This window comes from Ambystoma mexicanum, chromosome 10, assembly GCF_040938575.1.
Source record: "Ambystoma mexicanum isolate Mex_15411 chromosome 10, UKY_AmexF1_1, whole genome shotgun sequence".
NCBI lineage: Eukaryota > Metazoa > Chordata > Amphibia > Caudata > Ambystomatidae > Ambystoma > Ambystoma mexicanum.
The window spans coordinates 472,884,888-472,901,282 of record NC_090932.1 but is presented as its reverse complement, the minus strand read 5'-3'; the positions used below and the strand labels follow the sequence as shown (position 1 = coordinate 472,901,282).

Below are 16,395 nucleotides of genomic sequence, written 5' to 3'. Positions count from 1 at the left end.
AGGGGAGGGTAGGGTGTTAAGTGTTAGTGGGGCAGGGGGAATATCAAAAAAGAAAAAAAAAAAAAAATAAATAATTTTTGGTTAATTTATTAATTTACTATTTAGCAGTAGGGAAGCAGTTTCCAAAAAAAAAAAAAAAAAAAAAAAAATATATATATATACAGTAAAGGTAGGGTAGTTTAAAGTGGTGGCCGGTTATTATTGACTCTAGTAGGTGCGTGTGTGGTTTGGGTTTCTTTTTGGGGGGCGCTTTGCTCCTTTTTGAGTTTCTGAGGGTACAAGTTGGAAAGGGCTAGTCCACGGGTAGGTCCCGGCTCGGGGGCATAGATTATTTAGGGCAAGTTTTGAGGGTTGTATTGGCTGGGCACACACATTTTAGTGTGCACAATGACAGGCCGGGGGGCGAGCAAGAAGGGGCTGGTGGATGCTGGGGCCTTGAGGAAGGCTCTGGAAATCATTAGCAGGGCAACCACAGCCCAATTGGAAAGTGCGGTAGGGGAAGTTACGGGAGAAGAAGGGAGCGGTGGGGGCCGGCCACAGCGCAGAGCGGCGGCAGACGGTGCATTGGCAGCGGTGGTAGCCTGCACCCCTACGGCAGGAAAAGGGGAGATGTGGGAATCTAGGGGCAGGAAGATGAGAAGGGAGATAGACAGGAGGGCAGAAGGGGGTTTAATGAGTTCAGGGGATCAGCCAGAAAGGGGAGAAGGGTATGATAGCCCCAGGGTAGAAGGGAGTTCTAGGGAAGGTAGAGTCCGAGGGAACAACAGTGGGGGCAGGGGTGGAGGACAGGTGGGTGTGGCGGGGCAGAGAGGAAGAGGGGGTAAATACCTACAGAAGAGTGCGGGTGGGAGAAGGAGGGAGAGGTCCCCGTCACTTGAGGAGGGTAGGGTGGGGCGCGGAACGGCCCCCCCGGATAGGAGGACTGGGGGCGGAGGGCGCTGCGCAGCCCCCGCGGTGCAGATGGAGGTTGAGGGTTTTGGTACGGCCCCTCCTCAGTCAAAGCAAGGAGAGCCTAGAGGGCACAGCACGGCCCCTAGCAACGAGGATGTCAGGGTGGAGGTCGGAACGCCTCACCCAAGAGAAGAGGACCAGGCAGAGGTTCCCACAGCCCCGCCGGGAAGACGTCAGAGGAGTGGCGGGGCGGACGCCCCGGGCTCGGAGGAAGATCTGCAAGTTATCTCGGGCAGGAGCCCGCATCCTCAATGGTATCTAAGGGGTGATGAAGTTGGTTGGGATGAATATGGGGGGCAATGGGAATTTGAGGATTACAGGGAGGAAAGGGGAAGGGCGGAGGAGAGAAGAAGTTCAAGGTGGGACGGGGAAAGGGAAGTACAAGGGGGTCGGGGCGAAACGGGTCGAGGAAATTATTGGCTGGGCGATTGTGCTGACATGTTTTGTCCCCGCAGCAGGAGCCCTCTGAGATTGGAGAGGAGGAGCAGCGGTGTGGAGGCCAGGCCGCAGATGGCAGGCGTGGAAAGAGGTGAGAGGGAAAGGGAATGGTCATCTGCATGGCAGAGAGGGGGCACAAATAGGGGGTTGGGGGATGACCGGGGTGGTCTACAAGGTGTGATGAAGGAAGTAGGGGTGCAGGCTTTTGGAGCGGAAGGGGTTGGAAAGAACATTTGCTCGGTGGAGGTCCAAACGGACAAGGTGGCGGAGCCATTGGGGCTCGAGGTGCAAGCGGGAAAAGATAAAGAGGGGGAGGTAAAGGGAAAGGAGAAGAAATTGCCATACATGGGGATAACAAAGCCATTAGGGGCGCATTTGATGGCAGCAACCAGGGAGAAGATACAGGGAGGTGAATTTGTGGATGTCTTCAAGTTGCTGCATAGGGAAGTGAGAGCGAAAGAGGGGTCCAAGGAGGAAGAGAGAGAGTTGGCTTCACGCCCGAGGGTCCCGGTGACCATTGAGAATTGGACGTCGGCGTTTATCATTTATGCCAGCGTGTATTGCGAAAAATTCCCGGAGCGTTGCGTGGCTCTGTTGAAATACATGGATGTAATAAGGAAGGCCTTCACGAGTTTTGGGGGCTTTGCTTGGGTAAGGTATGACGAAGAATTTAGAGCAAGAATGGCGGAGGACAGTCAGGCGGTCTGGGGGGAGATAGATATGGATCTGTGGCTACAATGGATGGCCCCAACGAGGCCAGCCCCGACATTACACACGGCGAGCGGGCTGCCAGTGCCTTTCCGGCCCTTTCTTGGTCGCCCCGCCCATGAAGGGGCGGGGGGAGGAGGCGGGGGCCAATCCTCAGCAGCATGCTGGGGGTACAATAAGGAGAACTGCGCAAGAACGATGTGTAGGTTTAAGCATGAGTGCAGCAAGTGCGGGGGGAAACACCCTCTCACGCAGTGTTTCCAACAAGGAGACAGGGGAAGGGGGAGAGGGGCAGGTAGAGGGGTTGGGGGGAAAAGCTTTTACTCCAATTAAAGTGGAGGCGCTGGAGGAGTGGTTGCAATTCTACCCGGATAGGGAAGGTGCTAAGATTTTGAGTGAGGGTTTTGGGCAGGGGTTTAGATTAGGTTACCAGGGTCCAAGGGTGCGGAGATGGGCGGAAAATCTGAAGTCAGCAAGAGAGAACATGGAAGTGGTAAGGAAAAAATTGAGCAAGGAATTGGAAGCGGGCAGGATGGTGGGTCCGTTTGATGAAGTACCGGGTGACCTAGTAATATCTCCACTGGGGGTGGTACCCAAGAAAGCCCCGGGGGAGTTCAGACTGATTCATCACTTGTCTTGGCCGGAGGGTATGTCAGTTAATGACTTTATTGCCCCGGAAGAGTGTGGGGTAGTGTACGCGAGTGTAGACCAGGCGGTGGAGCTAATAAGGAAAGAAGGGCGAGGGGCCTTCATGGCTAAGTGTGACATAAAAGCGGCATTCAGATTATTGCCAGTGCACCCAGAGGATTTTTGGTTGTTGGGGTTGCAGTTTGAGAACCATATTTACATAGACAAAGCATTGCCTATGGGTTGTGCAATCTCCTGCGCGCTGTTTGAACGATTTAGCTCTTTTTTACAGTGGGTTTTCTCATTCAGCTCAGGGTGGGAGAGTGTGTTGCACTATCTGGATGACTTTCTGTTTATTAGCGGGGCAAAGAGGGAGGAGGATTGCAGAAGAATGCTAAAGTTGTTTCAAGACTTGATGGAGGAGTTGGGGGTACCATTAGCCGAAGACAAGACGGAAGGGCCGGCAGTGGTGTTAACATTCCTGGGAATTGAGTTGGATTCAGTGGCCATGACCTCACGCTTGCCGCACGACAAGGTGAGCAAATTGGTGGCACTGTTGGAGAAAACAGTAGGGGCCAAGAAAATGATGCTGGTAGAGATGCAGAGACTGGTGGGGCATCTGAACTTTGCATGTAAGGTGGTGGCCCCGGGGAGGACGTTTTGCAGAAATATGGCAAGGTCCATGGCGGGAGCGAAGTGCCCACATCACAGGATAAGAATATCGGGGGCAGTGCGGGAGGATTGCAGGATTTGGTTGCGTTTTCTGGAGAGTTTCAATGGAACGTCTATGTGGTTGCAGGGAGATCCAGTGACTTGGGAAGTTCAGATTCTCTCGGATGCAGCGGGGGCTGGTGGATTTGGAGTGTTTTGGGGAGGAAAATGGTGTGCCGAAAAATGGCCGGAGAGATGGTTGAAGGAAGGGAGGAGCATAGCGTTCCTGGAGTTTTTTCCATTACTAGTTGCATTGGAGTTGTGGGGGAAGGAGCTGCGAAATAAGAAGGTGAATTTCAATGTAGACAATGAGTGCGTGGTCCATGTGGTGAACAGGCAGTCAGCGAGGGATCAGAGGGTGGCAAGATTGATGAGAGAATTTGTCTTGCGTTGCATGGAATGGAATGTGGTGTTTAAAGCAACACATGTGCCAGGGAAGGATAATGGCATCGATGATGCATTATCTCGTTTTCAATGGCAGAGATTCCGTGGATTGGCTCCGGAGGCAGATCGGGAGGGGCGGCAGATTCCGAAGGAGCTGTGGAAGATAGGAGGATGAGAGCGCTGGCACTGGTGGAGGGTTCATTGGCCGCGGCATCCAGGAAGTCATACAGGAGGGCCTGGGAGGAGTTTATTAGAGGAGGAGCTAGTAGTTGGAGGGGTAGATGGGATGCGGAAGAGCGGAGGAGGGATGATGTGATTAATTTCATACTTAGGTGCATTGACAGGGGCTGGTCAAGGGCAACAATAACAGGAAAACTAGCAGGGATTTCCTTTTTTACGGAAAATGGTTTTGGGGTTTTCAACCAAGTGGGGGGGAGATGGCAAGTAGGATGTTGGAAGGATGGGCAAGGGAGAGTAAGAGGGACAAAGATAGGAGGAGGCCGATATCGGCTGAATTACTGCAGAGTTTGATTGAGGTTTTGGGGGGAGTTTGCTGGTCGGTATGGGAAGTGGAATTGTTTGCAGCTTGCTTTACATGGTTATTTTTTGGGGCATTTAGGGTTTCTGAGCTGGTAGGGGGAAAAGGGGGGCTAGGGGGGCTGCAGTGGGATGATGTGCAGATCACAGAAGAAGGGCTAGACATCAAGATTAAAAAGTCAAAGACGGATCAGAAGGGAAGGGGCTCCTGGGTCCGGCTGGGTCGAGGGAGCGAGGGTCTATGCCCAATTAAAGTGGGCAAAGTATGGAGGGAGCGCTGCGGGTTTAGCTCTGGTCTGGTTTTCCAGCATGCGGATGGATCCCCGGTTTCAGCAGCGCAGGTTTTGGGAGTATTGCGTAAGGCGCTGGGCAGGGTAGGGGAACAGGGGGAGGAGTTTGGGACTCATTCTTTTAGGATGGGCGCAGCATCTGAGGGCAGCAGGTTGGGTTTTTCTGAAGAACGGTTGAAAAGCTTGGGGCGTTGGAGATCGGGAAAATACAAGGGTTACGTCAGGGATTTTGGGAAGAGGGATTACTGAAGACAGTTGGTGGAGGACTTGGGGGGCGAGTTGTTTTGTTTTGTGTAATAAGTTGACTTGTCAGTAATTTGTGTAATTTTTGTTTCAGATGCTGTGCAAAGAAAGGGGGAGTTGGCGCAAGTTTGGATTGTGGGACATTCAATTGTGAAGTGGGCTGGCAAAGAGGCGGAGAAAAGGGTGTTTGGTAGACAGCTGGGGTGCAGTTATAAAGAAGTGGTGGTGAGGTGGCATGGTTTGGGGGGCCTGAGATGGGATCAGCTGCTGCCCATACTGGCAGGAATGAGAGAGCGATATGGGGTTCCTCAGGTGGTGATGCTGCATGCTGGGGAGAATGACCTGGTTAGGGATACGGGGGTGGCTCTGCTGAGAAAGATGAAGAGGGACTTAGGTTGGGTTAGGGATATCTGGCCGCAAGCAGTGGTGGTGTGGACGAAGTTGTTGCCGAGAAGAGTTTGGAGGGGTGCAAGGAATGAGGGAGCGATAGAGCGGGCTAGGAAGGGGATAAATAGAGAAATGGAAAAATTTTGTGCGTCATTGAAAGTGAGGGTCATGGACCATAAGGAGATAACATATGAGGGGTTTCTGGTTTTTAGAGGGGATGGGGTACACTTGTCCATATACGGAAATAGCTACTACCTGGCGGATTTGAGTTCATGGCTGGGAGATTGGGTAAAAAGTTTGAGGTAGAAAGAGGGGGGGGGGGGTTTGGGGCAGAAAGAACTCCTCAGGGGAGGGTTTTTCTGGTGCCGGGGGCATGGCCCCTTTTGATGTGGGGGGGGGAAGCACAATGGGGGAATGACACGGGAAAGGAGGGGGTGGCGCTGCTTGCACAAGCAGGTCACCCCGGTGGATCAGGTATTGAGCCTGGAGGGGCATGGCCCCTGGGGAAAAAGCGGGACACCTGGAAAAGGGGCAAGGATTCGGTAGGATCCAAGGGATCATTTGGGAGGAAATGGGTTATTTAATTATTTAATTGTTGGGGGAAAATGGGAAATGTTTAAGTTATTTTAATTGATTGTTTAAATAGCCATTTAGTTTGTTAGGCCATGGAGCCAGTTATGCGTTATGATTGTAAGCTTTGGCCTGTCACATTAAAGCGACCTTTTCCACTTTTAAATGAGTCTGGGTTTTTGTGCAGTAAGCCAAAAGGGGGGCCCCGGGGGGAACGCGCAGCGTTTCCCCCCGGGGAGTATTTTGGCGCTGCACACGGCCAGCGAGTGGCCGTGGGGGGGTAGAGCGCCTGGTCCCGGGGTATTTAAGGGCTCAGGGAAGGTTCGGGAGGCAGGCGACGGTTAGGACTTGTCGATTGTCCCTCCCTCCCACCCCTTCATTTTGTTTAAGGAAGTTATTTGTAATGGGGGGGTCGTTTTTTGGCAGGGGAGGATGAGGAAGAGGGGGGGGTTTTTATGGTTTGGGGGTCGGTTAAGAGGGCGGGGTTGGTAGCTTGGCGTGACAGGTCAGGGCATCGGGGAAGTTATGTGTAATATTGTTGCTGATGTGGCAGGTCAGGCTGGCTGCAGGTCCCAGGTAAGAGGAGTTTGGTGTAGAGGGGAGTTAAAGGGGTCAAGAGTGTTCGGGTGGCCGGGGGCATGGCCCCTTTTGATGTGGGGGGGGGAAGCACAATGGGGGAATGACACGGGAAAGGAGGGGGTGGCGCTGCTTGCACAAGCAGGTCACCCCGGTGGATCAGGTATTGAGCCTGGAGGGGCATGGCCCCTGGGGAAAAAGCGGGACACCTGGAAAAGGGGCAAGGATTCGGTAGGATCCAAGGGATCATTTGGGAGGAAATGGGTTATTTAATTATTTAATTGTTGGGGGAAAATGGGAAATGTTTAAGTTATTTTAATTGATTGTTTAAATAGCCATTTAGTTTGTTAGGCCATGGAGCCAGTTATGCGTTATGATTGTAAGCTTTGGCCTGTCACATTAAAGCGACCTTTTCCACTTTTAAATGAGTCTGGGTTTTTGTGCAGTAAGCCAAAATGGTAGATTATAGATGTTACACGAACTGTCGACTGGAACGGATTCCCCTGTCTGGGTTACCCTATTTGGCTAGTGATGCATCTGTATTTCTGGTGGGTTTTTTTCTTTCAATAATGCAGAAACTGTTGTTTTGCAGCATTGAATCGGTGTTACTTATTGAAGCCTTGATATGATATGACAAAGTCATTTATAATGTGCCTGTACACAAGTGTTTCTAGGAGCAACAAGACAAGGGAGAGAAGACAGAGGGAGGACAAGACAAACAATCTTATTAGGCCTTGTGTCATTCAGATCATGCAAGAGCGAGAACGAGAAGTCCAAGGGGGAAGTTGGGGGTGCCAGGTAGAGGGATGGACAAAATAGGGCAGCAATGCTCTGAGTAAGTGAAGCACAGGGCAGTGTGGCTCTGGGTAAGTGCAAGGAGGCAAGGGACTGTAGAGGTTACAGAGACAGCCCTTAAGCGTGTGGAAGGCCAGGATGCAGTGCAGGAGTAACTGATCAAAAGAGAGCCTGGTACCCAGTGAGACTCTCAGGGTAGCCAAGCAACCAGTCGGCAGGCAGGTAGGTCAGCAAGCGAGGGAGAGAGAGAAAGCAGAGAAGAGGAACATTTTGAGCTGCTTCTAGAACTTCAGGTGGTCGGCTCAAGTTTGAGAGGGGCAGAGAGGCCATTCCAGAGGGAGGCACCTGTAGAGGAGAGAGAGAGATCTACCCACACTCTCTGCCTGGAGAAGCATCTGACCCTTAGAGAGTTGGAGGTCGCTGTTATCGCAAACAGATCCTGAAATGTCACAATGGGTGGTGGCTACACTATGTCAATTTGCCACACGTGTTTTGACCAACATGGTCTTATTCAAGGCAGAACGCATGCGTACACCAGACAAAGGCCAGGTCCTTCACTAGAAGGAACCTTGCAGGACTGTGGGGATATTATCACATATTGCAAATCAAATTTGAAGGTTAGACAGAGTGAGCAGAACCAATTGCAGGGGCACTAAGTCAATGGACTGATAAATAGCCTTCTAATCTGTTATTCAATCCTAACCGGTACTCTATCACCAACAAAGAATTTGATTTATTTCAAGATTAAAGGTGCTAATTTAGGAATTCTGCCTTGAAAAAGACCATGTTGAGGAGGTGGAGCTGGTAGTGGGATTTCTTGGTGACATCCGAGATGTGAGGAGAGAAAGAGAGAGTGAAGTTGAAAATGAAACCAAGGTTTTTTGCCTCAAAGGAAGGTGAAGGATGAGGGCCCAACGAGGGTGGCCAGAGTGGGAGATGGAAATCAGGGGTCGCAATGAGGAGGATCTCAGTCTTACTGGCATTAAGGCAGAGATGTTGGAGGCGCACCAGTCCTGAATCACGGATAGAGTCAGGAATGAGCAGGAGAGGGGAGGAGAGGAGGCTGAGGGGAGCCTCAAGGAGAGCTGAATGTCATTCGCATAACACTGAAAGTTAGAGGAAATGGTAGAAATCACATGGGCCAAAGGGGGCAAGTAAAGGTTGAAAAACCAGGGTGAGAGGATAGAGCCCCTATGGAATGCTAGGTTTGGAGAGAGAAGTGGCGGAGAGAAAGGAACCAAGTTGGACCTGTGAGGGGCGGTCCAAGAGGAAAGAGGTCAACCACTCCAGGGTCTGATCCGTGATGCCCAGGTTCTCACTGAGTTGATTGATCAGGATAGTGTGTTTGACCGTGTCAAAGGCAGAGGAAAAATCAAGGAGGATGAGGACAGAACCAATGGTGGAATCAAGATTAGAGAGCAGATCTTCAGTGGTGTTCAGGACCGCAGTTGCAGTGCCTCTGGCAGCACTGAAGCCAGACTGATGGCTATGGATACAACCAACAGATTCAGTGTGGATAGTAAGCTGGGAGATGGCCAACTTTTCCAGGAGTTTGCCCAGGAAAGGGGTGATAGAGATTGGCCGATAGTTTGCCGGACAGGTAGGATCGGTAAGTGGCTTCTTGAGGAGGGGGTGCACAAGGGAGTGCTTGAGGAGAGAGGGGATAATTCCAGTGGCGAAAGAGTGATTACAGAGATCAGCCAAGACTGGAGCAAGTGTGTCAATATGGTCCTTGATGGTTCTGGAGGAGAAGGGGAGCACCTGTTTGGCCAACACTTTCATAGATCGGACTTGTCTAGAAACTGTGTCAGGTGATGTCAGAGAGCAAGAGGAGAAAGGAGGAGGAGAGGGTGAGTTGGCCACAGGGTGGGCAAGAGAGGAAGAGGAAGATGAGACAGAGGACAGCATGTCCTGAGTTTCAGTGGTGAAGTGTGAGACCACAGCCGTACAGAGGGCCTGGGAGGGAACAAGAGAGGTAGAGACTGCAGCAGGATTGGCCAATTACTTGCAGATTTTAAAGAGAGTGGCTGTGTTTTTAGAAGCTGCAGAGAGGCAGGCTTGAATGTGGGCTCTCTTCTTGGACAGGACGGAGAGTCTGTCTTGCATTTGGATCAGGCAGCAGGCCAGTCTGTCAGAAGATGCGCCTGAAGCCATCCACTTCCTCTCAGCCACCCTGCACTTGCACTTCAGGATGGCGAGGTTGGAGTCCTACTAAGAGTTGCACTTGGAGATAATCTTCAGCCGGATTCTCATGACGGGATCAAGGATGTGCAGAGTGTTGGAGATACAAAAATGCATATTAGAGAGGGCTTTGTCAATGTAAGGCAGGGGTAGGAGGAGCAGAGAAAGTAGAGGCAAAGGCATCCACTGACACACGCTTCATGGGCCGAATGACTGCAAAGGTAGGTGACAGAGCTTGGGACTGCTTTGCTTGAGGGATAGAGAGTTTCAGGTGAGAGGAAAGTATTACATGGTCAGTCCAAGAGAGAGGAGTGTTCAGAGGGTTAGAGAGGGGGATGTCCGAGGAGATGAGAACATCCAAAGTATGTCCTGCAGAGTGTTTCGGACGATAGGGCAAGAATTGAAAAGAGAATGTTTGTGAGAGTCTGTCTAGAGGAGGCACTGATGTAGGTATCAGTGATAGGGAGGCCTGGGTTGGAGACCAGAATGTCTCTCTAGAACTACTTCCTTCTAGACTTAATGAGGTGGTTAGGATAAGAGATAGAGTAGCAGTTAGAGAAGATGAGAGAAAAAGAAAGCACCATCAAGGGTGTGAAGGAGGAAGGTGGGAGAAGGGTGCAAGAGAAGAGAGACGCGCAGCCCAGTGCTACACAACGCAGGATGCGCAAGATAGGGTTGGGGTCAAAAGCATGGGAAGACGCAGGAGGAGAAAACAAGTGACTAACAATAGTATAACGGCACCCCTTGCACGATGTGGGACCTAGAGAGTGGGAGAGATCCTGATGGGACATTGTTAACAGAACCACAGTTACCACAATGTAAAACACCCAGATTCATCTTTCCTGAAAGGGGGAATTGCAAGATGTGTCATCTATTAGACTAATAGCTGTTCTGCTAGCCTCCTGTCCAAACTAACGTGGAAGTCGCAGTTCATGCATACACTGGCATATCTTCACACCAGGGTCTGGAATGTTGATTAATGCCACTTGGTGAACATGTGAAAACCATGGCTTTTTTATTTTTATTAAAATAAGACGATGCAGATCATTTTGATTCTGAAAGGACAGTCTGCTAAACTAAACCCCCTTTCAGAAATAGTGGCATGACAAGAGCCTAGTGCATACATATGACCTTACAGCACATGCCTCCTGACAATCTCATCATTTGCTCATCAGTTGTGCTGGGCAGGTTCATAGATCACATGTGCACCCCTGATAGCTGCTGTGATCCAATGTCACTGCAGTCAGAGGGGGCAGTTCAACGTAAATGTGGTAGTGTGTCCCTTATCAGTCTGATGACAGAGTACATCTAATAAAAGCCAAAACTGCTTATAGTATGGTGGCTGATAGGAACACACAATTATTAAAGTCACAACAATTTGATATTATAGTGTCCGCTCTGTAAGCTCAGACCAGCTATGAAAGGCAATGTGTAGTCATGCAAACATGACTAGCTCCACTTTAGCAAGTGAAACAACAAGCAGGCTGTTGCCTTCCCTTGAATCCACGGGAGGCAGGTTATAACTCCCGACATGCACAGGAGCACTGATCGATCTCCTGGGATTCCTGCTACAAAGGGGTATTCAAATAACGTGCCTGTTCTACTACAATAGGGCTGCTGTACAGAGGCACTGAATCGGCGGGCACAGGAAAGTTGCAGAGTTAGAGTAGACAGAGAGGAAAAAGTGGACTGGAGAAAGGGTTTTACCATCTTGCTTTGCCGCTGGGGCTCATTCCCTTCCTGTCTACGCCATTTCCTGCAGGACACAGGGCTCTGGGGATGATGCAAGAAGGAAAGGGTAACTTTATAGAGTGACAGGGATTGAATACCTTTCAGCAGGCTTTCTTCTTTCCAATCCCCAGTGACAAATTGCCTTTATAAGGAAAAAGACTCCTGCTCCATTTGTGATTCATCTGGGGACTTTCAAGACGATAAGAAGAATTCACTGGACCTCTGTAAGGAGTCGAGTCCATTACAAAGTCCAACAGGAGGTATACCCTTCAGGCAGTGCCACTTTTAGATTTATAATTGTGATTACTGATAGATTAGTTGCAGTGTTGGACTGAGTAGGTGAGTTAGCCACTACTTATCCCTGTACTCCCGCAGTGCAGTAGTAATTTTGTCGTGGGGACTGTCTGCAAAATTCTCTAAAGTCACCATCTTTCAATTCATGTCTTTTATCAGCAGAACGCTAGGAGCATGGTCATCTCGGGTCAGTTAGCTGCTGCGCGTGCAGGCTCCTGCGTACATCCAGATATTCAGATAGCAGAATGGAGCTAATCATCTACTGCATATACAACACTGATAAGGCAAAGATTGTCAAAAGAGGCTTTAGATGTGCAAAAGTTCAGATATAGACAATAGGGTCGCAACACATGCCCCGTGACTATCCAACTATAAATGTCGGAATAACAGGCGCTGGACACAACGATGTTCAACACGTGATAGGGTCCAACATAAGATGTTGGGGAAGTAGTGAAGAGAGCTACGATAGGGTACGTGTGTTATGGGTTTCAATGAAGTGTCTCAATCATGGCCGCTGAGGTACCACTTTACCATGGAGACAGAAATCTTCAACTCACTTCCTATGCTTTTCCCAGGAAGTGAATAAGCGCCAGCAGGGAGGTGCCAGTACCACAATGGTGATACATCTGTACGGCTTCTTTGAACTTACAATTCGTCCAACCCCTAACAGCACTGGTTCAAGAAACAATGTGGACATTCTGGTAAAGCCGCCAGAAAAAAGAAACAATGAGACATAGTTTTATGCAAATAGGCATCACACACATACTCCGAGCCTGTCTGGGTAGCATTGTACCATTTATTGAGACAGAAGGCCCCGTCTCAAACAACTCAAACGAAATTGAAGGAAAAAACACCGGAAATTCAGGGGCAAGTCTTGTCTAAACATGCTTCTCATTTGAAAACCTTTTTGTTGACACAGTTGAAAGATTTCGGATACATTTCCGTAAAGGACATTAAGGAAAATCCCCTGAATGATAATCAGTTTCACTCAATCTTCCAACAATTGCATACATTTTCCAAATATGTAGGGCTCTACTCAGGCTAAACATGTGGTAGCAGCTCTCGACTTACCTCTCTGTACCAGGAATAGAGTGGCGTGTCCTGGAGAAGTGCATCCATGTTCAGCGGTAGCAGGAAAACATTCCCTAGGGAGTAAAGGGGCGAAAAGGGTTTGTGGGAGGTATTTATATCATCCAAAGTAAGGTTTGCTAGCCCTTCCATGAGAAGCACCACCGGCCTATCAGTGTAAATTCTGCTGGCTGATTCCACAGCACAGGAGACCATGGGTGAGAGCTGCTGGCGGTCACTGGTCTCCAGAAAGAAGACAGTATTGCCAGATCCCAGGACATCGTCTACCCGGAAAGGCTTCTTGAATGGAAGAGGCCTGCAAAACCAACAGTCCGGCTTGCGGGTTAATATGTAGAGGATGCAGATTGCCACGAATGGTACGATAAGGAGGAATATCCGGACAGGCTTCCTCATCATTGCTGATCGCATGATTCTAGTCTGCAAACTAGAAAAAGGGAGACAAAGACAAACAAACATTATCACATTCAGTTGTCAATCAAAGGGTGACTCATAGCTTCAATTCCTGGATGAGTTGGCTTTTTGCTGCAGCAAACTGAAAATGGGAGGAATGGTGAATACTGAGGAGTTGACCGATGCTGACACTTGCAGGTCTCCTCCAAACCACAACCCTTGCAAACCCAGTACTTGTACGTCACACCTCTATTCACTGCTTGTTTATCTGTGCAACCGGCTGTTGCCATGAGGTGTGGCTTTGCCAGTCTGTATACACACACACCGATTAGGTCTCATATGTTTACGTGCATGCCTGATGAAGCCCCTCGTACCATGAGGCAAGGCTTTGTCAGTCTGTATACATACCCCTACTATTTCTCATATGTGTAGCTGGATGCCTGATTTAGCCCCCATACCATGAGATGAGGCTGTGCCAGTTCTGAATATACACCGATTCGCTCTGTAACCCCTATGCGTAAATAAATAAACGGGTGCATCCATTCCTGAATTCCAAGCACATTCTGCATTTAAAGAGGACAACTCAGCCCTTTCCCAAAGTCAATGATCCCAGAAGGTAGATCCCACCTGCAGCCATGCTCTTGCCGTTGCATATTCTTGAGAGTGTTCACTATCCTGTGGAAAATATGGGAAGGAATAGGAATGCCTTATTCAGGGGTCCGTCTATGGTGTCATCAGATGGGGACCATGTAGACTTTTCCCTCCCCAGATCCACACAGCCCTTCTCCTAGCACTCTGCAGCTCTCAAAAGAGATGTACATTACAGGAACACCACATAATTGCACCCAGTGTGTCACCCTTTGCTACTCACTTGCTAGGAACTAGCATCCCTTCCCTATGGGCCCACTTAGCCTGAGCAAGCACGACATATGGCAACAGAATATCGGCAACTCTGAGTTCAGTCGCAGACAGGGAGAGTAAAAGCCCACTATACAGGATATCGTGGGGAGAGAAGGAAGGAAGGAAGGAAGGAAGGAAGGAAGGAAGGAAGGAAGGAAGGAAGGAAGGAAGGAAGGAAGGAAGGAAGGAAGGAAGGAAGGAAGGAAGGAAGGAAGGAAGGAAGGAAGGAAGGAAGGAAGGAAGGAAGGAAGGAAGGAAGGAAGGAAGGAAGGAAGGAAGGAAGGAAGGGAGGAAGGAAGGGAGGAAGGAAGGGAGGAAGGGAGGGAGGGAGGGAGGGAGGGAGGGAGGGAGGTCGGTTTGTTAGATATCTCCAGCGAGTGTGGGCAATATATGACATCATATAAATACTGTGCATGCTGATTCAGGCCATTCAAGGACAACGAAGTGGATATGTTTTCAATCTGGGGAAAACATAACACAAAGGCACAGCCGTAAAACACTCGAGAAATAGGAACTTGAGCTGGTTAAACGATCCCTGGCCTTTAGTTGAAATATTACCGCAATATTAATTAGACTATTGCAGAGTTGACAAGACCATGAATTATCGGGACAATAACGAAATAAAGACAGGGCACTAGCAGGATTCCTGCTCAGGTACTGAGGAAGAGATCGCTCAGGCAATGATGGGTGTTAGCTGGGTGCAAGATATAGAAGGGTGTGATTCTATGAGCCTTGCGCGTCAGGGGGGTGATGCAGAGGCATTAACAAGCGTTTCCATTACCCACCCCACTATATCGTCCAGAGAATGAAGAATTGATGATTCGTTCACGGTTCATGGTAAGCAGAACCCTGTGTCCAGTGCATACCCCACTGCTGACATGCGGAGCAGGCATGTACATGGCTTAAGTCTTAGGAGGTCAGAATGGAACATCTATGAACGCAAAACTTTGTGACAAGGAAGGGACACTGAATATGATTGAGAAATCAATCCCCCTAGTTCATACTGTGAAGGGTTGAGAGGGGAGGCTGGAATGAGGTTAGAGTACCCCTCACTGAATGAGAAATGGCTGCATTGAACAGCACCCCAGAATAAATGGCAGGTGGCAAATATGCAGGCCTACTACAAACAGGGGATCCAGTAGAGCCAGGGAGTGGAGTAAAGCTAGAGACCATGCAGTACACGTGTCAAAAGTAGGCGGCTAGACGGTCAGAATACAAGAGCCAGCAGTGCTCGTAGACAGATTACGACAATCTGGCACCTTTGGCCGCTGAAAAGCAGGTAAGGAAGGATCAGCTCCTCTAAGTGACCTCTGCATTTTGGGACTAGTCAAGATTAGGCCGGTCCACCAGCTACATTACTATCCACAGAGATCCGTGGCAGGAAGGGTCTTCTGTCCTATTACCCCATCTCCCATGTGGCGGAAATGGCACATGACCCCAGCCCCCTGTAGGCACAGCAATCTTAGGCGACAGTGGATGCAATTACCCGGAACCCTTGTGTGCCCAAGACCCTCTCCCTGCAATTTTGGTTCTTGATGGTAATGGGTAAGCCGTTGGAATCCGGGCAGTCCAGGCTTTCCATACCTTTTTGCAGCCATTACCAGAAACAGTAAAACAAAAATCCCACGCACCAGGTGTGCATGGCAGGCAGCATTAACATGACACTCCACAAGATGTTTGCAAGTCTAAAAAAAAGCAGGCGGAATCCGTAGGGATTCAAGTATCTCCGCACAGATGAACATCAGCGCATTTGCTGCAATTAACTGCTGTGGGGGGTGGGATCAGACTTGACACTGACTGTGTAACCCAGCGCCGTGCTACCGATGCAGGAAAAGGGCACACAACTCCGATCCGAGCGCTCCTCCTCTGCGTAGCAAAATGCCATCAAAGAAAGAAGTGAACAAGCCGTGGGGAGAAGGAGGGAAATAAGCGGACAACGGGAGAGAGAAAGGGAAGGCAAAGATGCAAAGAAATTCCTAGGCGAGAGATGGAGTAAGAGGCGAGATGGGGTGCAAGGGATGTCTCAGAAGCACATAGCTGAGGGAGGGACTATATAGAGGGTCACAAAAAAGCAAATAAGACACTGGAATAGTGAGGGCTAAATCCTCAGGAGAAATGGAAGAGGTCAAGGAGCATTGGGAGACAGGGGGCGATGCAAAACTAAAAGAGAAACTTACATAGAAGAATGACAGGAAAAGTGAATGTAAGGAATACATTGGAGAACGGTAGACTATTTAAAAATGAAACAGGAAATGGAAGCAGAATCTGAGTATATATCAACGGGCTTACGTCTGAATATCACGGCACGTCAGGCGGACACTGGATGCACAGAGAAGTCTTGATGGAGACAGTCGACCTCCGATGCTTCTGCGAGACAGCCTTGGGGTGGAGAGTAGGCAGGAGCTTTTCGTGTGGCTGTGAAAGACATCCATTCTCCATGTTTCCCAGTATCATCCACGAATAAACAGGGACAGTTTGCCTAGCATTGTCTCAACGGCGAGATTAGATCAGGTTAGACCCGGCTTTCTTTCAATCTTGAAAGCCCTTGTCTCCTGCGATGTGGCTACTTTGTTAATAAGTCACCTCCCTCCTG

At 49.5% G+C, this 16,395-nt stretch overlaps 1 protein-coding gene across 1 annotated transcript in view; it reads right to left on the bottom strand.

Annotated features, from left to right (window-relative positions):
* LOC138492889 (alpha-1,4-N-acetylglucosaminyltransferase-like) overlaps positions 1 to 16,160 on the bottom strand; it is a 33,130-nt gene extending 16,970 nt beyond the window's left edge. Inside the window, exons 1-2 of the mRNA XM_069620202.1 lie at positions 16,092 to 16,160; positions 12,495 to 12,936 (exon numbers count right to left, since the gene is read on the bottom strand). Of these exons, the coding sequence (XP_069476303.1) occupies positions 12,495 to 12,920 (426 nt within the window). The 5' untranslated portion in view covers positions 12,921 to 12,936; positions 16,092 to 16,160. The remainder of the gene's footprint in view (positions 1 to 12,494; positions 12,937 to 16,091) is intronic.
* Positions 16,161 to 16,395: the final 235 nt, after the last annotated feature.